A 25049-nucleotide genomic window follows, 5' to 3' on the forward strand; every position below is an offset into this window, starting at 1 on the left:
TTCCAACTTGTTGGAAATATTTTCCGACAAACTGGTCCGATCGGACATACTCCGATCATGTGTAGAGAATTTTGATCGGACCAAGTGCCACGGACCCTAATGTAAGGGGGAGGCTCTCTGTGGACCCTAATGTAAGGGGGGCTCTCTGGGGACCCTGATGCAAGGGGGAGGCTCTCTCTAGGGACCCTGATTTTAAAGGAGAAGCTCTCTGGGGACCCTGATTTAAGGGGGAGGCTCTCTGGGGACCCTAATTTATGGCGGAGGCTCTCTGGGGACCCTGATGCAAGGGGGAGGCTCTCTGGGGACTCTGATGTAAGGAGGAGGCTCTCTGGGGACTCTGATGTAAGGAGGAGGCTCTCTGGGGACTCTGATGTAAGGAGGAGGCTCTCTGGGGACTCTGATGTAAGGAGGAGGCTCTCTGGGGACTCTGATGTAAGGAGGAGGCTCTCTGGGGACTCTGATGTAAGGTGGGTGCTCTCTGACGACCCTGATGTAAGGGGGGGGGCTCTCTGGGGACTCTGATGTAAGGAGGAGGCTCTCTCTAGGGACCCTGATTTTAAAGGAGAAGCTCTCTGGGGACCCTGATTTAAGGGGGAGGCTCTCTGGGGACCCTAATTTATGGCAGAGGCTCTCTGGGGACCCTGATGCAAGGGGGAGGCTCTCTGGGGACTCTGATGTAAGGAGGAGGCTCTCTGGGGACTCTGATGTAAGGAGGAGGCTCTCTGGGGACTCTGATGTAAGGTGGGTGCTCTCTGACGACCCTGATGTAAGGGGGGGGGGCTCTCTGGGGACTCTGATGTAAGGAGGAGGCTCTCTGGCATCCCTGATGTAAGGTGGGGGCTCTCTGACGACCCTGATGTAAGGGGGGGGGCTCTCTGGGGACCCTGATGTAAGGGGGGCTCTCTGGGGACCCTAATGTAAGGGGGGCTCTCTGGGGACCCTGATGCAAGGGGGGCTCGCTTGGGATATATACACGTATATTACTCTATATACATGTGTATGCCAAGCATATGACTTTCTTTACCACGCTGCTATGGGCTCTAGCCCCAGATCTTTTGTAGACCTAGCAATGCCCCTGTCGGGGAGACATGACACCGGGCACAGAGGTGTATGGGGATTGCTGCAACAGCCTCGATCTAATGTATTTCATAATGAGCTAGTATGCCATGCATACTAGCTCATTATTCCTTTGTTTTGCAGGGGTTTTTTTTGTTTTGTTTTTGAGAGTTTACAATCACTTTAATAGAAGGGTTTCCTGAGACCAGAAAGTTATTTATTAATTTTTTTAACCATAGTTTTTTCTTGATTTTCACAGTGTAAGGGTTCCTCCACGTTAAAGGGACAGCCTATAGTGATAATGATGTTTCTCTACAGACACCCTGAGATTCTGAAGACAGAACGATGTGAATAGAGACATTCCAGCCTCCTATTGTTCCCATGACTTGGCATGTAACAGACACAGACGGTTTCTCCGCTAATGAAGCGATATTTCACACGTTTGATGGTGCGGGCTGCCAGCACATAACCCCCGAGAGCCCGGCCACGCCCCCTCCGCCAGCACCCGGCGCGCATCTTGCGCATCTTTCCAGCGCTGGAAGGGTTGCAGGGCGGTAGCTAGGCATGCTAAACCCCGGCGTGTGATTGGCCGGCCCGGGCCGTGACGTAGGGGTGGAACTAGTGGAAACTACACAAGCCATTTCCACCTGCGTAACGCTCCAGTGGTTGTGGCATCTTCCCGGAGACACTGCAGCACTGACCGGTCCCCTCCCTCCTCCTCCTCCTCCCCCCTATATCTGCCCATACACAAGCCGCCAGACACCGAGCCATGGCCGCTAATCCGGAGCTGAGCGGATGGATGGAAGGGGATGCGGCTCAGGAGGACGGGGAATCAGCAGGAGGCGCCTGGGGCTCCCTGGACCAGAGAGGGACCATCAAAGCTCAGCTGGCAGGGCATCCATCGGTTGCCATGGAGACAACATCCACAGGTAAGGGGGGGACCAGGGCACACCTTCTCCCCAGGACTAAGGGCAAGTTCCTCCTTGATAGCTGACCTGGGGGGCTATTGATGCAGCTCTTCCTATTAAGTTGGTCATCAAAGAAGGCTATGATCAGTCATCAGGGATGGAGGAAGTGAGACAGAAATCAGAATAATTGAAGGCGATCGTCTGCTGGTTGCTATCGGTTACAGCGCTTTACTTGTAACTCTTTGCCTTGTTACACATACAGAGGGGTTACTAAAACATGGCAACCAATCAGTGTCAAGCTTTAGCTTGTTCAGTTAAGCTTTGAAAATGAAATCTAGAAGCCAATTGGAAACCAATAAATCCCCCTTACAGTCCAGTGCCACTTGACGGAGGTGCCTTGTTAATAACTTGTTACATTGAACACGTTACCAGGGACTGTAGATACACAGGTGTACCACCATCCAGAATAGATCCATAGAAAATGGTACAAAAATGATGACGGATCAATGGGTAACTTGTAGAGTATTGTTTGTTTTGGAAAGCAGTTTATACATGGCAATTCATTGTATTTATACAGCGGCAGCAATTTACGCAACTCTTTACATAATGTACATTTACTATACTATATATCAACCTTTCTCAAATAGTTCTCCAGTCTCGGGGAATCTACAACTCATGATATATTGGTGTGATGGTCACTGGGAAGAATGGTCCTTACACTTGTGGTCATTGGGAAGAATAACCTCCTTACAGATACCCTGTTTCCCCTAAAATAAGACCTAGCGTGATTGTCGGTGTTGGCTGCAATATAAGTCCTACCACCCAAATAAGCCCTACTCTGTTTCCTCAAAAATAAGCCCTACCCTGAAAAGAAGACCTACAAGGACTTTAACTAGGGCTTATTTGGGGGGTAGGGCTTTTATTGCAGCTATCACCGACAATCACACTAGGTCTTATTTTAGGGGAAACAGGGTAGCTAAAAAGATCAATGGTGTTGGTGGGAAATTATCCGAGAGGCAGAAATGGCCCAATGCTGAAGGAACCCCTAGCAACCTCTGGAGGAACCTTTGGGTTGAGAATCACTGCTGTGTATATATACATATATATCTCCATCCAACAATTTATTCAGCTGTTTATAAACTATACATTCATATCAGTCCCTGCCCTCAAAAAGCTTACAATCTAAAGCTGACTATACAATCTCCTGACCATACAGCAGCCTTTCTCACCCAGGAATCCAAGGAACACTAAGGTTCCTTCAAAGGTTGCTGGGGGTTCCTTGACCAGTGATCAGCGTCTACCTCTCAGATGAGTAACCACTGACAACAAATTACCCTTTTAGTTCTCTGTAAGGGAGGATGCTTCCCATTGACCATTAGAAAGCCTAGAAAGTTATTTCAAGGGTTTGTCCATATTAAACAGTTTGAAAAAGCTACCATACACTATACCAGCCATTCTTAACCAGGGTTCCTCCAAAAGTTGCTTGGGGTTCCTTGAGCAAGAATAACTTCTGCCACTCAGATGAGAAGAAACTGGCAACAATTAACCTTTTTAGTTCTCTGTAAGGGAGGATGCTTCCCAATTACCCATACACTGAACCTGGAAAATTATTTCAAGGGATCCTTTGCATTAAAGAGGTTGAAAAAAGCTGCTATACACTATACCAGGCCAGCCATTCTTAAGCAGGGTTCCATAGAACTCTAAGGCTGGGTTCACACCTATGCGAATTGAATGTGGGTTTCCCCGCATTCAGTTCGCATAGCAGGAGAATGTTATTGGCTCTCTATGGAGCTGGTTCACATATCTCTGGGGTGGCTGCGGCGCACGCTGCACAGTGCGGATTTGGCTCAGTTTCAGGGCCGAATTCAGGCAAAGATTTGGCCATGATTTGTCCCTGAAATGGAGAATGGGCATGCACAGCGTTCCTGTGTGATCCACAGCCGGTTCCAGTGTGAACCGAGCCTTAGATTCCACCAGAGGTTGCTTGGGGTTCCTTGAGCTGTAGTTGACTGACCTCCCATCTGCCTGGATAATTCTTAGTCCACCACTACTTGACAGGGCCAGTGGCATGACCTCAGTGTTTATTTTTTTTTTAAACATCTGTAAGGCTTAGTTTACACCTAAACCGGCCATGGGTCGCACAGGAACGCTATGCGTCACTGTTCTACGTTTCAGGGACAAATCAGGGACAAATGTTTGCCTGAATTTGGCCCTGAAATGGAAACCCACATCCAATTCACATAGGTGTGAACCCAGCCTAAAGGTGACATTGTGACCACCACTCTAAGGCCCCTTTCACACTGAGGCGCTGCCAGTAAAACACTGAGCACTTTCGAAGAGCTTTTCAGGCGCTTTTGATGACCTTTTTAGGCACTTTTGAAGCGCGGGGGCGTTTTTTTCACCACCCTGCCAGTGCACCTCCCCATCATAAAAGCATTCATTGATTTTAATAAAAACTGTTCTTTGTGAGCTTTTCAGGCTCTTTTTTTAGTGTGAAAGCGCCTGAAAAGCACCTAAGTGTGAAAGGGGTCTACGGCTACTTTCACACTGTGGCGGGCTGGCGTCGGCGGTAAAGTGGCACTATTTTTAGCAGCGATTTACCATTGTTTTAGCGATGCTATTCGGACACTAGCGGGGCACTTTTAACCCCTGTTAGTGGCCGAAAGAGGGTTAAAAGAGCCCGCAAAGGGCCGTTGCAGTGACACATTGCCAGCGGTTTGGCAGCGCTGCCCCATTGATTTCAATGGGCAGGGGCGCTTTCGCAGTGGTGTATACACTGCTCCTAAACTGCTGCAAAGATGCTGCTTGCAGGACTTTTTTTACCTTCCTGCAAGCGCACCGCTCCTGTGTGAAAGCACTCAGGCTTTCACACTGGGAGACACAGGAGAGGCTCTTTACCAGCGTTGAAAGCAGTCTAAGGATTTCATTAATCCTAGTGACCACTAAGGGACGTTTTTGCCATTGACCCCCAATACACTGGTTTCAGTAGGGTTCCCCCAAGACCAGAAAATTATTTTAGCGGTTCCACCGTGGTAAAGCGATTGAGAAAGACTGCACTATACAATCTGATTGTACACTCTTCTCTAGATCTACCATCAGCTATGTAGTACAAAGACCTGCCTGATTTGATACTAATGCAATGAATTGTTTAGGTTTACTTTCATATTACATAGTTTTGGTAAATCTAAAGTAGATTGTACCGAGGTTGCTTACCCCTGATCTATACGGTGTGTAAAATCCTGCTTGATTTGATACAAATTGAATATGATAAATTAGATTTGTCCTCATATCACATAGTTTTGATAGATTTAAAGGAAATTGTTTAATTAGATTAGTGTATGGTCAGATCAAGGTCTGTATCTCATATACTGGGGCCAATTTAGACAGGAGACCACCAGCATGTCTTTGGACCCACACAAGCACAGGGAGAACATGCAAACTCCATGCAGATAATGTTCTGTTGGGATTGTCCGAATTCAATCCAGGAACCCCAGTGCTACAAGGTAGAAGTGCTAACTACCACTGTACTACCTTAAATGCAGATAAGAGGTCTTAGACGGTATCAGCTTCTACCGTCTTTTTTTTCTTTCTTTTTACTGCTAATATTTTAAACCAGCTATTTAGTATGGAATGTTCAGTGCCAAAAATACAAGAAAGCAAATCACAGTCATTGTGGAACACAGCCTGTCAAATTGTCACCCTGGTTGTCTTCGAACTGTCAGTTGAGTAGTGCTGATAATTTGGGTAATTTAGTTGCAGAGAGAATTTAGAAATTATGGTACGGCAACAATAAAAAATATCAGGAGTGGTGGCTTAGTGCTATTAAAGATGAACTTGTGTCATACGTTTAAATAACACTGCCATTCAGAAAGCTGAGTTGGATAAGTAATGTAGAGTAGGAAGGATCAGTCTGTAGAATGAGGCAAATGTTGTTTCTGGATATGTTTGTGAAGGTATGTACAAAGGTGTGATAAAACACAACTTACTGCGGGTAGCGCACAGCTCCTCTGTTTTGGAGGGATCAGACTTTTTCGGAGCACTTTTTTGGATGACGTTTGGATATGAATAAAAACATTTGGGTTCAGTTGTTACCATTCCTGATTTGCTGGCAGTACTTAGTCTGTGGATTTTGAAAAATTAGGTGAGGTTGTAGAGATGTCCGTAGAACTAAATAGTTTTATTTTTTGAAAAAAAAAATGTGTATATATATATATATATATATATATATATATATATATATATATATATATATTATAATATAATATAATATAATATAGATAGATAGATGGATAGATATAGATATTTATATAGTTTTGCAGCAATGGTTGAGAATGTGTTTTTTTTTTTTTTTTTCTGGAGAAAGTTATTGTTTATTTAAGTGATTGCTACTTTTGGGTTGTTATTTATTTAGAAAACTATTGCTGTGTAAACACATGAAGATATGTAGCTGTTGTTAAATATTGATTTCCCGTCCCTGGCTATATGAAATGGTTGGGCGTTTGCCCATGTCTTGTGTCTGGTGGTGCTAAATTATGCGCCTCTTTCTTGTCTTTTAAAAGTTAGAAGGTACTATGGCTTTGCTCATAGTCATAAATGTTTAATCTTGCTGCTAACAGACTTAGCTAAAGGTACAATCCGGGCAAAATTGATCATTGAACTTTGAAATGTATAAAAGAAGCATAGCCCACCCGCTGTGAAGTTCAGTTTTTTAGATAGATACTGTAAATTGCAACAGTCCCCTCTATCCCATGTCCATCCATGTCTAGTGATCCTGGATCACATCTTTTGGTAATGCTGGAATACCTTCCCTGCTGCTGGCAGTACTAAGAAGTTGCTCACAGCCAACATTTACGTTCAAACCTGCCTCGGAAGTTTGAATGTACAGAACTTGGTAATGTAGAAATTAAGGGGGAAAAACTTTTTACAGCATAGACAGCAAGACAGCAAGAAGTACACTCCCAGTGCCCACCTACTGGTATTGTATTGACCATGGTGTGCCTGGGCACACTGTAATCACCCTGTGCAGTGCTGATTCCACCTGCTTCCTGGTGCCCCCTGTCTCCCCCCTGCAGTGCTGCCAGCTTCCCTCGTCTCCCACCTGCTGCTGTGGGGGATAATTCAGGATGGGTGAATGAATGAACAAAGTAAGTGATCTGTATCAATTGCTCCTGTGTTCATTCCTAACTGAAGCATAGTAAACTATGTTTACTATACTTCCGTTTGTGAATGAACAGGAAGCCGCACAGAGCACTTCCCATTCGTCTACTGTTCAGTGCAGCTGAGGCTGCAGAGAAAGTGACTGCAGAAGCTCTGTCCTCAGTTCCTTTTTCTCCGTTTAAACCCTTAACCACTTGCAGACGGCCTCACGCCAATATATGCCAGCAGAAGGGCTCGTATAGGCAAACTAACGTACCTGTACGTTGCCCTTTAAGAGGTGACAAGCTCCGTTAGTCAGGTCGCGGGTCCTGCCATCTCGATCGCCGCGGGGATACCCGCGATCGTCTCACGGAGAGGAAGAACAGGGAGATGCTAATGTAAACAAGCATCTCCCTGTCCTGCCAAGTGACCGTGTCGCTGATCTCTGCTCAGCAGAGATCAGTGACGTGTCACGTATAGCCACACCCCCCACAGTTAGAAACACTCCCCAGGACACATTTAACCCTTACACTGCCCCCTAGTGGTTAAACCCTTCTCTGCCAGTGTCATTTACACAGAAATCTGTGCATTTGTATAGCACTGATTGCTGCATTAAATGACAATGGTCCCAAAAATGTGTCCGCCATAATGTCGTAGTCACGATAAAAATCGCTAATCGCCGCCATTACTAGTAAAAAAAATGAATTAATAAAAATGCCATAAAACTATCCCCTATTTTGTAAACGCTATAACATTTGCGCAAACCAGTCAATACACGCTTATTGCGATTTTTTTTTTTTGACCAAAAATATGTAGAAGAATACGTATCGGCCTAAACTGAGGAAAAAAATGTTTTTTTATATATTTTTGGGGGATATTTATTATAGCAAAATGTAAAAAATAATGAGTTTTTTTTTCAAAGTTGTCGCTCTTTTTTTTTTTTTGTTTATAGCACAAAAAATAAAAACTTCAGGGGTGATCAAATACCACCAAAAGAAAGCTCTATTTGTGGGAAAAAAAGGACGCCAATTTTGTTTGGGAGCTACGTCACACGACCGCACAATTGTCAGTTAAAGCGATGCAGTGCTGAATCTGGTCAGGAAGGGGGTAAATCCTTGCGGGGGTGAAGTGGTTAAAACAAAGCCCTCCAGAGGCACAACGTCACCATGGATTCCTTCTGTGTGAGTGGCCAGAGCTGCGGTGACATCACTAAAGCTCCCCAACAGGGCTCCTAAAATAAAAAATAAAATAAAAAATATTGTAAAAAAAATAAATAAATAAAATTGTAAAAATCAATTACTAAAATAATAGCAATAAAAACTACTGACTCTGCCCTACTGACACCAATCTCTGCCCTACTGACACTGCTGATATACACGCATGTGTGTTTGTGTTCTGGGGTGCACACCCTAATGCAATAGGCTGCGAATACCAATGTTGTATAGATGTGTGTGATTATGTTATAGGGGATTGCACAGGACTCATGTAATTTGAGTAAACTTTCTGACTTTAGAAACAGTTACGTTACATTGCATCAAATTGCTGTTTTTATAAGTGTCCAATCACACGAGCCTGGTCCACAGTAAAAACAGCACGTGCGTTAAAGTGGTTGTAAAGCCTTACATATACCCAGTGACATGACTGGCCTCAGGTGATACACAGAGATGAAACAAATCCTCATATATATGTTGTACCTGTGTATCTGCAGTATTCTCTTCTCGTGCAAAGTCAGGGATTTACACAGGATCTCTCAGCTTTGAAGAGCAGGGGGCGGAGAGCTGAAGTTACATCAGTGAGGAGAGCTCTGAGAGCTGATTGGAGGAAAGGGACACCCCCCCCCCCCTTTCACACAGCACACAGGAAGAGGGCTGAGGCTGCCAATCACAAGCTGTGCCTTTTCCTGACACCATTTTTCTCTTGGAAAGGAACAAAGCAACAGACAGAAATGACACTTAGTGCTCTGGACTGAGACAAGTACACACTATAGAAGGATATGCTTTGTTCATATCTTATGTCTGAGGATTACAAACATTTTAATGTGCCCACATATTTGACTAATGCTTCATAAGAAACCAGAAATTCCACATGCATCTTTTTCAGCAGTACATTGCAATGCACTTTGTGTTGCACTGCAAGTGCGCTGGAAAGGCGCAATGTTGTGCCATTCAGAAGGAATGAGGCTGCATCACATCAAGGCACGTAACACTTGGATTACCACAGCGCAATTATAACAACAGGCCCTAAGGGCTCTTTTACACTGGCGGTAATACTACCACCTTCTGAAAAGTGATCCAGGGTGAATGACTTTTCAGAGGGCGGTATAGCAGTGGCGGGCAGTCATTCCTGAGGCACTACTGCTGCCTCCTGATGCCTGTTTCTTTAGGTTTATCTACTTTTTTTTAAAATTGTTGAATGACAATTTTGCATTGCAATACTGAACCATAATGGGCCGATAGGATTTTCTGACAACAAATGTTCGATGTGAGCTTGTTGTTGAAAAGTCCGACTGTGTGTATGCTCCATAGGACATTTGCTGTCGGAATTTCTGACAACTGTTTGAGAGCAGGTTCTCAAATTTTCCGACAAGAAGACTTATCGGAAATTCCGATCGCGTGTACACAATTACGACGCACAAAACTCCACGCATGCTCGGAATCGAGCAGAAGAGCCGCACTGGCTATTGAACTTCATTTTTCTCGGCTCGTTGGTAAGTGTTGTACGTCACCACGTTCTTGATGTTCGGAATTTCCGACAACATTTGTGTGACTGTGTGTATGGAAGACAAGTTTGAGCCAACATCCGTCAGACACAAATCCACGGTTTTGTTGTCAGAATGCCCAATTGTGTGTACATGGCATAACTGTCAGGCAAGCATTGGAGTCGGCTCATGGTTGCATAACGGCCCTATTGATCACAATGGGTGAGTTTGGCAGGTGGTGCCATCTATCAGACTCTGAAGTTATAAGCTGCTGCAGCCATGATATATGTATATGCATGTGTACAGCCCTGTAAGGCTGCAATGTCAGAATTATGAGGGGTAGTAAAACCGTGGCTCAGGCACCTGTTTTTACTGCCCTCTGGCCACAGTGTGAAAGAACGCTAAGATATTTTCCTTAAAGTGGTGCAGCTTTGCGTCTGGCAATGGCTTAATAACATTTGGGATGGGCAGATCTGGCAGGCATTAATTAGTCTAGTGCTGTGCAGCCTAAAGCAATGTGAATATATATAAGTCCTGCTTTTACAGAGCTTGTATTCTCAGTATATCCTTTTGCCCCTTAGATCAGGGGGAAGCTCAGCAGTTGCAAAAGAATGCACAGCGCACATCCTGCTTTACAACTACCTGAATAAATGGTAACATATTCCATTTGAGCAAATAGGAGTTCTACTTGAAAAGTATGTTGCAATAAACGTTTGAAGTACGCACGTTTCTTTGTAGTTTCTTTGCTAACAATATTTCAAAATGTTACACTGGTGATCTACTTATGGATACTTACCAATACAGAAAACATTTAGCATGCATTGCAAGACCATTGATAACACAAAAACATGGCTAGAATGCACAAAAGCCGACACATTGTGCAATGTGATGTCAGGTTTGTTCTAAGTTCACCTCTAGGCAGACAGCTAAACACACATTGAATGCATGTATGGGATTTATTTAACCTGTCAATGGATTTGTCCTTTTTGTCCAGCCAAAGGGTTTGATATTTACACAGTCATGGTTGGTAGATGGCTGCTCCCTGCTGTAGTTAAAGTGGATGTAAAAACATTCTATATATGAAGGTAAAAAAAGCGTTACAGACCTTCAGTACATACAAGTCAAGTCAAGTCATAGAATGTCGAATCAGCCTGCATAGATATATATGCCCGAAGATCCACAACACACCATACACACACACATTCACACACACGGCACATACAAGCCCACATCAGTATGGTATCCTCACAAACCCTTAAATCATATAGTTTTGTATACAACTTTTCCCATTACAATTTATTTAGACGCATATCAGGTCCTGTCTGGTGAAAAACATTTAGTATCGCACTCACTGAGAGAGCTGGGAAGATAAGACCCCCCCCCAGAAATCTTGTGAGACATCTCTTGTAATATCATTTTAAAGGCTTGTCCGCTCCGGATGTTTATTTGCTAGAAAGTTTTTCTGTTTTTTTTCTGGTCATTGAAATGAATTAATGCTCAAGCGCTAAACGTCCTTAGGATGAACACTTGTTTAGGCCTGTTTATAGATGTTTAACCACTTCAATACAGGGCACATTCCCCCTTCCTGCTCGGGCCAATTTTCAGCTTTCAGCGCTGTCGCATTTTAACCTCCCTGGCGGTATGATTATGTCAATTTTTTGATGCTCATATGGGTACATTATTTTGCATAAAAATTTGGCGTTTTATATTGTAGGCCTGCAATTCTTATAAATAACTCACTTAAATCTGTCCAAACAAGAGTCTAGTAGACATCCCGGGTATGATAACGTTTGAAACATGAAATCATAAATAACTATAAATAATTATAACAAATATAATAATAATAATAATAATAATAATAATAATAAAATGTATTCCATAATGTAATCAAATCAAAAACACAGAAATTTGCTAATTTGCAGAATTGTCGCTGTCATTAGTTTCAGTGTTTGATGACGAATCTCCCCACGAATCACTATTGCTAAATTCCGCAAGTGATTCTAATTTATTATCGCTGTTTTCTAGCTGGTCTAAAACCGATTTTGATGTAAAGAGACACTTTTTGGTTGCTATGGACAATCTCCAGTTTCCAGGCAGAAATAATAGTATATATAATATAAAAGTGTATGCAGGACATTGGACAAAGCATTAGGGACAAAAGGGATGTGAAAAAATGTGATACAGTAAGATTACCGTTTTTCACGTTTTGAATTTGGTGCCGTACTCCGTCCCCGCACGTCGGGACGCTCACAGGAAACAGAGCTCGGCATTGTGATAGATGGAGTGGAGGACACAGCCCGCACACACAGCGGGGAGACATCGCAGGATCCTGGGGACAAGGTAAGTAACATTTTACGTGGATCCTGAGATGCGATCCTGAGTGTGGCTCAGAGTTATCGCTTTTGGTACTGAAAATTCACCCCGACCACACTTGAGAATACCGCCAGGGAGGTTAAACGGCAAATGTTCCGTCATGCAACACTGTACCCAAACTAATTTTGTTTCATTTTGTTCCCACAAATAGAGCTTTCTTTTGGTGCTATTGGATCACCACTGGGTTTTTATTTTTTGCTAAACAAATAAATGTTTGTTATAAAATTTTGTAAATAAGTAAGTTTTCTCCTTCACTGATGGGCACTGATGAGGCAGCACTGATGGGCACTGATGAGGTGGAATTAATGAGGTTGAACTGATGGGTACTGATGATGAGGCAATAATATGCAGCACTGATAGGCAGCACTGATAGGTGACACTGATGGGCACTGAAAGGCCGCACTGATGGGCACTTATAGGCACCACTGATAGGCAGCACTGATGGGTGGCACTGATTCATGGCTCTGATAGGCAGCAAAGATGAGGAGGCACTGGCAGGCATTACTGATGGGGACCTCTATTGGGCACTGATTGGCATACTTTGTGGCCCTGGGTGGGCATCCTTGGTGATTCTGGGTGGGCGCAGACCCCCCCTTTGAGGAGAGCAGCCGATCAGCTCTCCTCTACTCGCGTCTGTCAGCAGCTCTTCCTGTTTATGTTGTGATCAGCTGTAATTGGACACAGCTGATCACATAGTAAAGAGCTTACCTCAGAGGCTCTTTACCGAGATCAGTTTTTGCGAGCGTGCGATCGCAGATTATGCTGCTGGACATCATAGGATGCCCAGTCAGGATAACAACCACTTTGCACACTTCATTTTGCTATATGGTGGGCGGGAGGTGGTTAAGACCCATACACATGATAAGATAATCAGAAGTAAAATTTCGGACGATGAACAATCGGTCGATTATCTGATCGTTAGTATAGTGCTTCCGACTTTCAGGATGACAAAACCTGAAGGCACATGCTATAAAAAAAAATTTGTAGGTGAACACAATGTCCGAATTGTTGTTGTTAGTACAGTTTTCGTCTGAAAAAAAAGTCAGATCAAGACTACGCATGCTCGGAAATGAAAGAATACATTATAAAACAATTCAACACATTATATCACTGTATTCTGTCGTACGAAAATTTTGTATGTTGAGTAACCTCTTAATTTTCGATATGAGTCTAGCATGCAACAAAAACAGATGATCATTCGTCCGATAATCTCATCGTGTGTACAAGGCTTTAGCCAATCACAGGACACATGTGACTGCCTAAAGCGGGTTCCATTGGCCCCCTGCTGCTGTCAATGAAATCATGTGAGGGGGGCAGGTCTGAGCTGTGCTGTATGTTCTATGGACACACACAGCCCGGCCCAAGAGCGAGCCTGCAGGTGTGCCACCATAGCAAGCGGCTTTCTATGGGGGCAGACACAGAAGAGGAGGGGCCAGGATCACTGGCGGGGGACCCCCGAAGAGGAGAATCAGGTTGGCTCTGTGCCATACCATTGCACACAGTAGGTAAGTGTTTTAGAAAAAAATATTTTAGCCTTTACAAGTGCTTTAAATTGAACAAATACTAAAAGAATGTTAAATATGCATTTTAATACGTACATCACACAAGGACCACAAATATAATCTGATTGAAAGAAAAATGTTTGTGTTTAAATTGAACATTTTATTATGGCAGTATGCAAAACTGTCAAAGTATTCAGCAATATAAAAGTGTTTTCAGCTTTTATTAGCCCGTAAAATACATTTCTGATTAGTTACATTTAATTCACTTTTCTTTTCGATATAAGCTGAGTAATCAAAGCATTGCATTTCACATTCCTGTACATTCTTCAGAGGGCCACTAAGCACAAAGTAAATGTTCTCTAGACCACTTGCTGATAGTATTCATAACTGAAGACACATACATTTTAATACAGTTTATAGTTGTCAGCCCTTGGCCTTTTAATAGAGCTTCTCTTCCAGTTTTTAAAATGAATGTATCAGACATCTAAAGATACGAAAAGAGAGTTCAATGCAGCTGCTGGCACCACTTTATGGTACCTTTTTTTTTTTCTCTAAGATTATATATGTAATATATTGCTGTTTACCAGTCCTTAGATGCGGTGCCTGCATTTGTTTTAATTTTTCATGCAAAGAACATTTTTAGCTAGTACAGAAACCTGTTGACTTTGTCAGAAATGCAGTGTCCTTGTCACTTCCTGTATCATTGATAATTATTAAAGACTGAGTAAAAAAAATGGAAAAAAATCTATACTGCCCTACAAGGGTTAGTACTGTAGCTGTGGCTTGTTGGGGTTGGGCTGCATGGCTGGGGATGGGCAGCAGGCAAGCTAGCCAGTACAACCTGCACTGCCATCCTCCCACCACTAGAGAGTGCCCACTCCCTGTCTCCTTGCATCACTACTACCTTGCCTCTGTGTGGTCACCTTACCTATGGAGAGGAAAGGGGAGAAGAAGAGGGAGGAGAGTTGGGCTTGCCAGCAGGCTTACAGGCTGCATACGCCCTCACCCTCCGGAGATGGCAGGTTACATTCCCCCCCTCCGGGTGACAGACTGCACAACCCCCCTCCGCACGCCCCCCTTCCCCTGAGGTAGCAGGGGGCACACCTCCCCCAGATGTAACAGGCAGCACCAAACCAACCCTGGTCCGTGAAAGGGTTGTAATAGCTGAGGCCGGTCCCTGGTGCAGAGGAGGTTGGGGACCGCTGCTGTATTACATAGTCTGTTCAGGCTGTAATGCAGGCAAGATGCAGACTGTGATTGAGCAGGAGTTCAAGAGGTAGGCTGTGATTGGAAGGGGGGAGTGTGCCAGAGGCAGGCTGTGATTGGAAGGGGGGAGTGTGTCAGAGGTAGGCTGCGATTTGAAGGGGGGAGTGTGCCAGAGGCAGGATGTGATTGGAAGGGGGGAGTGTGCAGGGGCAGGCTGTGATTGATCAGGGGGGTGAACAAAAAACCCCAATACAGGAATGCTGTGTGTCTGCACAGTGTCCTGTACCTCTGAATGGCCAGCTAAAGGATGAAAACTGACCATACAAGAGCAGCTCAGCTTTGTGTGTTCCATTTTGAACAAGAAAGGTGACTGACAGGATCAACCAGGTACTTCAGGTGAAAGATGTACATGACAGTGATAGACTATGATTTATAAAACATACATATGTTAACACACACATGGAAAACAAAGAAATATTTAGGGTAACATACACTGTAAATATTCGTTATGTGTAGGGGTGCAGTTATAAGAAGATATACTTACCTTATCCCACACTCCAGCAGGCTTCCTCCAGCCATGGAGATCATGATGTCACCTCACCACCTCATCCAATCAGAGAATGCCTGTTCAGTGAATAGCGGCAGTGCCTAGCGAGCATACTCCCTCCTGTTAACCCCTTTGTGCCCGTGCTATAGCCGAAAGACGGCTACAGCGTGGGGCTAAATTTGCAGGAGGGCGTCCATGTATAACCTCCCATACATGAGCGCACGGCGCGCTCTGTGATTAGACTCGGCTGATAAGGGGCTGATCCCGACCCCTTACCACGTTATCAGCTGCCAGCCAGTGACAGCTGGTCATGTGATTTAAACAGAGCCAGTACAGGTGTAAGGAAAAAAACAAAACCTGATCATCGGCTTCTGTCAGAGACATCGGTCCTGAACAGAGAGCCACTGCCGCCTCATCTGTTCTCACCAGTGCCACCTGCCAGTGCCCAATCAGTGCCACCTATCAGTGCCGCTCAGTGCTGCCAATCAGTGCCTCATCATCATTGTTGCCTTTTAGTGTCATCTACCAATGCCCATCAGTGCCGCCCTTCAGAGCTGCCCATCAGTGCCACCCATTAATGCCACCTATCAGTGCCGCCTCATCGGTGCCGCCTTATCAGTGCCCATCAGTGCAGATTATCAGTGCCCATCAGTACAGCCTCATCAGCGCACGTCAATGAAGAAGAAAAATAACCTATTTGCAAAATTTTATAACAAACTATGAAAACGGTTTTAGGATTTTTTTTCTCAAATTTTTGGTCTTTTTTGTTTGTTTAGCAAACATGAAAAACCCCAGCGGTGATTAAATACCACCAAAATAAAGCTCTATTTGTGTGACAAAAATGATAAAATATAAATTGGGTACAGTGTTGCATGACTGCACAATTGTCGTTCAAAGTGTGACAGTGCTGAAAACTGAAAATTGGCCTGGGCAGTAAGGGGGTTTAAGTGCCCAGTAGGCAAGTGGATAATATGCAGAAGGGAAGCCGCTTGGCACAGCGCCCAGAAGATTGCTGCGATCACAGTGCTATCACTGTGGTAGTGCTGATTACTATAGTGATCTGCAGCTTCCACAATGATTGCTCAGATATGGGATAAGCATACTTACATTGGTCCAATGTAATGATGCAATAGAAATCACACATAGAGTTTAGTTTGAAGGATGATCAATATTCGCTAAATGTATTTGAAATTTTAAAATATCTGTTAATTAAACAAACTGATAAGAGTTTGTCTGCAAAATCTATTTTGATCAATTCAATGCTGTCGATTTACTAAAACTGGAAAGTGCAAAATCTGGTGCAGCTCTGCATGGCAGCCGATTGGCTTTTAACTTCGGCTTGTTCTATTAAAGTGGAGCTCCACCCAAAATGCTTGTCTGCATCCTCCACCTTCTACAGACACATTTGGAATCTTTTGGGGGGGGGGGGGGGTACCTGGTTTTGACAGGTACCCACTCCCACCTTCCCACCCTCCTTCCTCCCCACAACCTTCTGCGTTGCTTGTCAGGTCCCAGAAGATTGCGGCTCACAAAGCGCAGTGCGCTTCGCACATGTGCAGTAGGAAACAGGCTGCAAAGCTTCATTGCCGAATTCCCTAAAGCCTCATACACCCGATCAGACTTTTTGACATTAAACATGCAAATTAGCTGTTTTAAGGCAACATCCGACCGTGTGTACGCTCCATTGGACAAACTTTTTTGGTTTTTATCGGACAAAAGTTTTCTCTGCAAACAGACGAACTTTGCGGCAACAAAAGTCCGACGGAACAAAGTCCTATCGTGTGTACAGAAAACCATCGGACTGAAGTCCAAAGTACAAACACACATGCTCAGAACCAATGCAAAAAGATCAGACAACAATACAGAAGTTGAATAAAGGGTGGCGGTAAAGAGCAGAAAAACCACGTGATTTGGCGAAAGATGGCTGAAAAAGTCCTGCCGCGTGTATGCAATACAAGTTCATGACCAACGCCCTGGACAGAAATCCACGGGAAAGTTTGTTTGAAGTCCGATCATGTGTATGAGGCTTTTGTCAGGATGGGGCGCCAATAGCCGGTCGAAGAACGGGGTGAGGACAGTGCCCTAATATTAAAAGTCAGCAGCTACAGTATTTGTAGCTGCTGACTTTTTTAATATTTTTTTTCAGGAGGGGCAGGCTTTAGCTCCTCTCTAAGCTTTGATAAAAAAAAAACCTGGACGCTGATTGGTTTCTATGCAGAGCTGCACCAGAGTTTGCACTCTTCAGTTTTAGTAAATAATCCCATTGTATTTTAATTTTTATCAAGCCAGTGACTAAGGAAATATGTATATAAGGTATCACTGTATACCATTGGTCATACACTTTTTTTTTTTTAATGTAAATTTTTTTTATCCTCATTCTTACACCACTATTCCACACACATTAATTTTCAAAACATCCAGTATGATGAACATATACTTTCATTTCACCAATTTACTGTATTGCATCAACTGTAATTGTGTTCTATAACAGTTTGCCAGCATGCCAAGTCAGTGAGCACAGCTGATGGCGTTCATTGCTTCTGCTAATGATGATTAGTTTTATTCTCCTGGTGTTAATTGGTCATTTAAAGCTTGATAAATATCTGAGATGTGAATGTGCTGTTAATTGTATACCGCTCCATATTATCAGTATATTGTAAAGCACAGTCTGAAGGTGCAGCGTTATACTGACAAAAGTTGACGTGATGTTGTTATGTTGCAAAAAAAAGTCATAATTATATGTAAAATGTTAAATGTTTTCATATATTTGCATAGTGGGGGAGGGGGGAAGAATTAGGCTCATTTCATAAAGCTTTAAAGCAGAACAAAACCCTCCTATCCTTTACAGCCAAGGAAGCTTCCGTCATCACCTCTGTTTGATCTGTAGTTGCCATGGTGCTGTACATGTGATCAGTAATGACACCAGCCATTTGATTGCTTGACAGTTCGGTTGAGAGTGCAAGCAACTGTGGCAGTTATCATTCACGGCTTGCCTTGAATGTAACGGTTTTGGTAAACAGTTAAATTGATGGATTTAGTTCTACTTTAAAACAAAGGTAACAATCTTTATTGTAGCCACGGGACTGTTATTTTCAAACCTCATTAGACGTAGCTAAAAATAACTGTCACTTTTTAGGAAATCCGGATCCTAATCTTGGCGTGTGGGCTTCTGGACTTAGCTGAAAATAACTGTCACTTTTTAGGAAATCCGGATCCTAATCTTGGCGTGTGGGCTTCTGGACTTAGCTGAAAATAACTGTCACTTTTTAGGAAATCCGGATCCTAATCTTGGTGTGTGAGCTTTTTAAACTGATATCTGACAAAGGGTGAGAACTGACTGCTGTTTCTAAGGCTGCAAATTGTATATATAGCAGGTCCTGATGCGGATCCCTTACCCCAACTGTCCTATGATAAGGTACAATGATCAGCTGATGCCCAATTTTCTGCTCTGCAAAAATAAATAATGGGACAGCTTTAAATGGAATGTATTGGTCATATTGCTTGTACCTTTGTATAGATTTTTCGCGGGAGGCTGGTACTGCTCAGTTTCCAGAAGCAATTTTGGTTCTAGCGAAGTACCTCACTGTGTTGCTGCATCACGTAAGCATTGCTTTTAGGAGTTCAACTTCGGTGGGCGCCTCTTGTGTGATGCATAACAAAAAGTATATGGCAAGTTCCTAATAATAATAACAACAATTTTAACCACTTGTCGACTGCCGCACGCCGATATACGTCCGCACAATGGCAGCAGTGGGCATACCTGTACGTCCCCTTTAATTTGTGCGGCTAGTGGCTCACCGCGTACTGCGTTGGTCTCACGGACTTGATGTCCACCGGTGTCCTGTGATCGTGTCACAGAGTGGCAGAACGGGGAGATGTCAACAAGGCGTTTCCCTGTTCTGCCTAGCAACATGGCAGAGATCACTGCTCCCTGTCATGTTGTAGTGAGCCCACCCCCCCATCACCACAGTTAGAATCACTCCCTAGGACACACTTAACCCCTTGATCGCCCCCTAGTGTTTAACCCCTTCCCTGCCAGTGCATTTACACAGTAATCAGTGCATTTTTATAGCACTGATCGCTGTATAATGGTTCCAAAATAGTGTCAAAAGTGTCAAATGTGTCCACAGCAATGTCGCAGTCACAATAAAAATCGCAGACCATTACTACTAAAAAAAAAATTATAATAAAAATGCCATAAATCTATCCCCTATTTTGTAGATGCTATAACTTTTGCGCAAACCAATCAATATATGCTTATTGCGGATTTTTTTCCCCCAAAAAAATATGTAGAAGAATACATATTGGCCTAAACTGAGGTGTTGAGAAGTGAAGATCACATGTCCACAATATACTTTCATTGTCATCATTTTTTCTTTTCTCTCATTTATACTGCAACCAGGTACAATTTGTTAACCATACTGAATGGTATATGGTTGAGAAAAATACATAATGAATCCCTGGGCACTTTTTGAATTTCTGTGTGCCTGGCAGCTAAATGCAGCTTGATAAATAAAGCGAGCCACAATTATTACATGCACAGAGTGATTTACATATCAAACAAAATAAAAGAGACTTGCTAAGAGAGCTGTCATGTTAAGAGGTTACTGCTTTCACAGTCATGTTATAGTTTAGCAGTCCCACTGCCGACTGCTGAGATCCAAGGGTTTCACAGCAAGGACCAAAGGTTCACATTTGGCCCCTGGGCTATGGATTGGGCTCAAGGGACTTCTATAATAATCAAATCATGCAGAGTGACAACAAACTCCTACAACTAAAGAACTTGACTCAATACTGGCGTCTTATGGTGCCCATACACTAGGCGAAAAAAATCATTCAAAAATCTGTCATTTGGACAGTTCATTTGTTTATCGTCTAGTTAATGGGCACATATAGAAAATTGGTTGTGACGTTTTTGGGGCAAAAAATCGAAGGAAAAGTGTGGAAAACTTCTGCTGAATGAACGATAAATTGAAAGGTTAATGTGTTTTTTTGGCCCGAACAGTTTGCAACTAGGCACATTTGACAAAACGAATGAAAAACGTATTCATTAATGTCCATTGAATGATTTTATTGATGAAAATTTATTTTTTACATGATGGCGAAGGTATATGGCTAGCATAAGGTGTTAGATGCCTCTGGTGGGCGCCATATCTTCGTGAGCCCTGAGAATGTACAACTTTAGTAAAATGGCTTTGGATATTAGTGATGTCATGATTGTTATTTGGAGAGGTCTAAGCTTGTATATGAAAAATATAATTGTTGTGAGAGTAGTACCAGTAGACTCATTGTCACCACTTTCTGAACTTAAAGCAAAGACAAATATTCAAATAATTTTTTTTAAAGCTGCCTCAGGTGTTGTACATTTAAAAAAAGGAAGGCAGGTGGATCAATTGGGGGTCAGGGTTCAGAACCTAGATTTTGGGCTTTAATGGTGTTTAAAGTGATTGTAAACCCTCTTTTCTCTTTCGTTCATTGAAGGACACAGCTCCATTAAGTCTTGACCGTAGGGTTATTACTAGAGGTCGACCGATATATCGGCCGGCCGATATATCGGCCGATATTTGCCGTTTTTTAAATAATCGGCATCGGCCGATTTGAGCTGATAAAAAGCCGATTTAGAACTACAGCGGGACTTTTCTATTACAGAAGTCATTTCAGTCAGTGTAAGTTGCCTGAGTCGTCATAGAAACCCTTTCCTCCTCTCTGGGCAGACTGCCAAGAAAAGAACAGAAAGATACAATGTTTACACTTGAATGAATGAAATCATCTCTGTGTAGAAGTTCTCAGTTTAACCATTTAAAGACTAAATCTTTTCTGACACTTGTTGCTTACAAGTAAAAATCCTGTATTTTCTGCCAGAAAATCACTTAGACCCCCCCAAAAATTATATCACACGGCATTTGCACAGAGGTCTTTCAAATGCATTTTTTTTAGGAAAAAAATACACTATTTAAAAAATAAAATAAAAACAGTAAAGTTAGCCCATTTTTTTTTTCGTACAAAAGTTTTGACTACCTGTTTTTATTTAATATATAGGTTTTTTTTTTTTTTTTTTTTTTTATCTAAATCATACATACAAGTAAACTGATTGGAGGTTTGTTTTGTTTAATAAATGTTTAAATGTAAGAAATTTTCTGTATCACTTATGAAGGCTGCTTTCACAGTGGAGCGGGCAGGCGTTGATGGTAAAACGCAAGTTTTAGCGGCTCTTTACCATCATTTTAGCGGTGCTATTTGGCTGCTAGTGGGGCACATATAACCCAGCTAGCGGCCAAGGAAGAGGTTAAATGCGCCCATGAAGCACTGCTGCCAAATCGCATTGCATGCGCTTCAGCAGTGGTGCCCATTCATATCAATGGGCAGGAGTGGTGGAGGCACTCCAAACGTGCTGCTTGCAGGACTTTTTTTTTTTAAGATCCTGCCAGCGCATCGCCTCAGTGTGAAAGCACTCTGTCTTTCACACAGACTGCAGGGGAGCCATTTTACAGGCGCTATTTTTAGCCCAAAAGCGCCTGAAAAACGCCCCAGTGGGAAAGGTGTGTTAGATCAAGGGGGATTAAAAAATAAAATAAAAAAAGGAAAAAAATAAATGAATAAAATAAAATCGGCCTAACATATCGGCCCAAAAAAAATCGGCATCATATATCGGCTATCGGCCGCCATGATTTCTAAATATCGGCATCGGCATCGGCCAGAGAAAAACCCATATCGGTCGACCTCTAGTTATTACGCCACCTTCAGGAGAGGACTAGGCAGAACATTTAATACATGTGAAAAACAACAGAACTGTACAGTTCCGCCCAGGGGGGCGGTCCCTCTGGCTATAACCCCTCAGCCTGCTTCTTGCAGCTCAGTTTTTTCTGCCTAGTGAAGGAGAAGGACCTAGGCTCTCTGCCGGGACCATCGGTCCTGGAGATTGTTTTCTGGATTTTGCCTTTTGCGTAAGATATAGATCCTGTGATCTTCTATCAACAGGCAGCTGGGTGACAGGCTGGATAATATAGATCCTTGTAGTCTTCCCAGCCTGGCCATAGAGCGTTTGCAGGCCCTAGCTATGCGTTGGGTCGACCATGACATGCCCCTCAGGCTCCAGGGGCGGCCGGTGAGCTACATGCTCTGGGACACACATATGACCAGACTATGGATGTCTTTGTCACAGTGGGTCGTGGCCAGCAGTCACCCCGTACTGCTCAGGTGATGGGATGCCACCAGCTTGTCCAGACTGTAAGTACAGCTCTCCCTGCCTCGGCAGGACAGAGCAGCTGGGCATTCCCTGGGAGGTCGATTAGGGGGTCCCTCTTCTCCCTTTCCTCTCTCCCTGTCCCTTTCCCCCCCCCCCCCACGCGGAGATGCTGCATGGCTGGGCTGTGCTGTGGTGTGGTGTATGTACCTGGGCCGGGGGTCCTCCGGGGGGCTCTAACCCTTGGCTGGGGGCTGCGCTGGCTGTCTGTGTCCATATACTGTCATCTGTCTCTCTGCTGGTGTCTGTGGGCTCTGCATGTGCTACCGCCAAAGCGCTGACTGCCGCCATTTTCTGTGTAGTCTCTGTGAGCAGCATGGTCGTTGGCCATTTTCTCTGAGTCTGGCAGACATTTTCCTAGTGTTTTTTACTATATAAGAATGGCCGGCAGCAAGTATCTTGTAGCCTCAGCGCGGTTTTTCTCCCCAGTGCTGGTTCCTGTGCCTCAGAACAGTGCATTTTTAAACTGGACACTTGTGAGCTGACACAGCGATCAGCGACAGCACGGCGCAGCACTCAGTCAGGGTGGTGAGTCCTGCGGTGGCGCCTCTCAGTCTGTTAGCAGCTAGGAGAGTGGGATTGAGCACCTTGTCCTAAGTCCCCAAGCGTGGTAGACAGGGTGGGTCAGCATGGCGTCAGAAACTGGCGTTTCTTTCCAGATCTCCCTGCAGTTGCAACCGGCTCACCTGCATATGCCTCAGAGGATTTGCAGTGGAGGATGAGCACTACCAGTTTGTGGCTCTCCCCTTTGGCCTGGCTTCAGCACCCCGAGTCTTTACCAAAGTATTGGCTCCAATTTTGGCGTTGTTGCGTCAATGTGGGTTACCTAGACGATTTCCTTCTAAAAGCAGCTTTGCCTCATTAAGTGAGGATGTGGCTATCACCATGCAAACTCTGCAGGAGTTTGGGTGGTTGTTGAACCTCAAAAAGTCAGTACTAGTGCCAACTCAGCACCTGGAGTACCTAGGCTTACTGCTGGACTCCGTGGAAGTGAGAGTGTTTCTCACTTCAGACAAACTGCAGACTCTCAGAGCTGCTGTGAAGCTGTTGATGAACTGCAGGTGGTCATCGTTGCGTTTCTGCATGCAAGGTCTCATGGTAGCCTCCTTCGAGGCGGTACCGTATGCCCAATTTCACACCAGAGTCTTGCAGAGGGGTGATATTGTCCAAATGGGACAAATCTCCGTTATGCCTGGATCGGCAGATTCGGGTGAGCCAGGTAGTCAAGGACTCTCTTCTCTGGTGGCTGAGGTCTCCGGCCCTTCGGTTCGGGAAATCGTTCCTGCCTCTTCATTGGACGGTGATCACAACGGACGCCAGCCTGACTGGCTGGGGTGGAGGGCTGGGTGTACAGTCGACCCAGGGCCTTTGGTCGAGGGAGGAATCCCAGTTACTGATCAATGTGCTCGACCTTCGAGCGATCAGGTTGTGTCTCTCCACATGGTCAGTGAGGAGGGCGTCCGATCAGGATCCAGTCAGACAACGCCACAGCGGTGGCATATGTCAACCATCAAGGAGTAACAAGGAGCTCAGCTGCAGCACGAGAGGTCGCTCACATCCTTCGGTGGGCAGAGTGACACATACCAGCCCTGTCAGCCATATATACATCCCGGGAATAGAAAACTGGTAGGGGAACTGTCTAAGTCACCAGATGCTGGACCCAGAAGAATGGTCATTGCATCCGGAGATGTTTGGGCTTCTTTGCCTGCAGTGGGGCACACCAGATGTAGATCTTCTGGCCTCTCGGCTCAATTGCAAGGTGCGGAGGTCTGTGTCCAGGAAAAGAGATCCTTGGGCGGACACGTCAGATGCATTGGTGGCTCCATGGGAGCAGTACCGGCTGATTTACACCTTCCCTCCACTCAAACTGTTGCCTCGCCTGCTTCGCAGAGTGGAGGCTGGATTCCATTGATACTGATCACTCCAGATTGGCACCGGCGTCCCTGGTACGCTGACCTAGTACGCCTGGTGGCGGATGCTCCTTGGCGGTTGCCGATGCAAGAAGACCTCCTATTGCAAGGCTGCTGAAAGCCAGGTGCTAAGGAACCAAGGTCTGTCGGACTCGGTAATCTCCACCATGCTGAGGGCACGAAAATCTTCTTCTCGAAAGATATACTATTGTACGCGGAAGGCTTATATCTCCATGTGTGAGGAGATGGGGTGGCTTCCACGCACCTATTCCTTTTTTAGGATCCTGCTGTTCCTACAGCGAGGAGTGGACCAGAAACTGGCTTTAAGCACCATCAAGGGACAGATATCAGCCTTGGCTATCTTTTTACAACGACCCCTGACGTCTCACTTATTGGTAAGCACCTTTTGTGCTAGGAGTTCGACATGTAGTCCCACCGGTGCGACCACCCCCACCTGCATGGGATCTGAA

At 44.3% G+C, this 25049-nt stretch overlaps 1 protein-coding gene across 1 annotated transcript in view; it reads left to right on the forward strand.

Moving 5' to 3' along the window:
* The first annotated feature begins 1676 nt into the window (after positions 1-1676).
* RTN1 (reticulon 1) overlaps positions 1677-25049 on the forward strand; it is a 279807-nt gene continuing 256434 nt past the window's right edge. Inside the window, exon 1 of the mRNA XM_077464393.1 lies at positions 1677-1985. Within this exon, the coding sequence (XP_077320519.1) occupies positions 1826-1985 (160 nt within the window). The 5' untranslated portion in view covers positions 1677-1825. The remainder of the gene's footprint in view (positions 1986-25049) is intronic.

Source organism: Lithobates pipiens, unplaced genomic scaffold, assembly GCF_037356315.1.
Source record: "Lithobates pipiens isolate NorthernLeopardFrog02 unplaced genomic scaffold, aLitPip1_a1.2 Scaffold_30, whole genome shotgun sequence".
In the NCBI taxonomy this organism is placed as follows: Eukaryota; Metazoa; Chordata; class Amphibia; order Anura; family Ranidae; genus Lithobates; species Lithobates pipiens.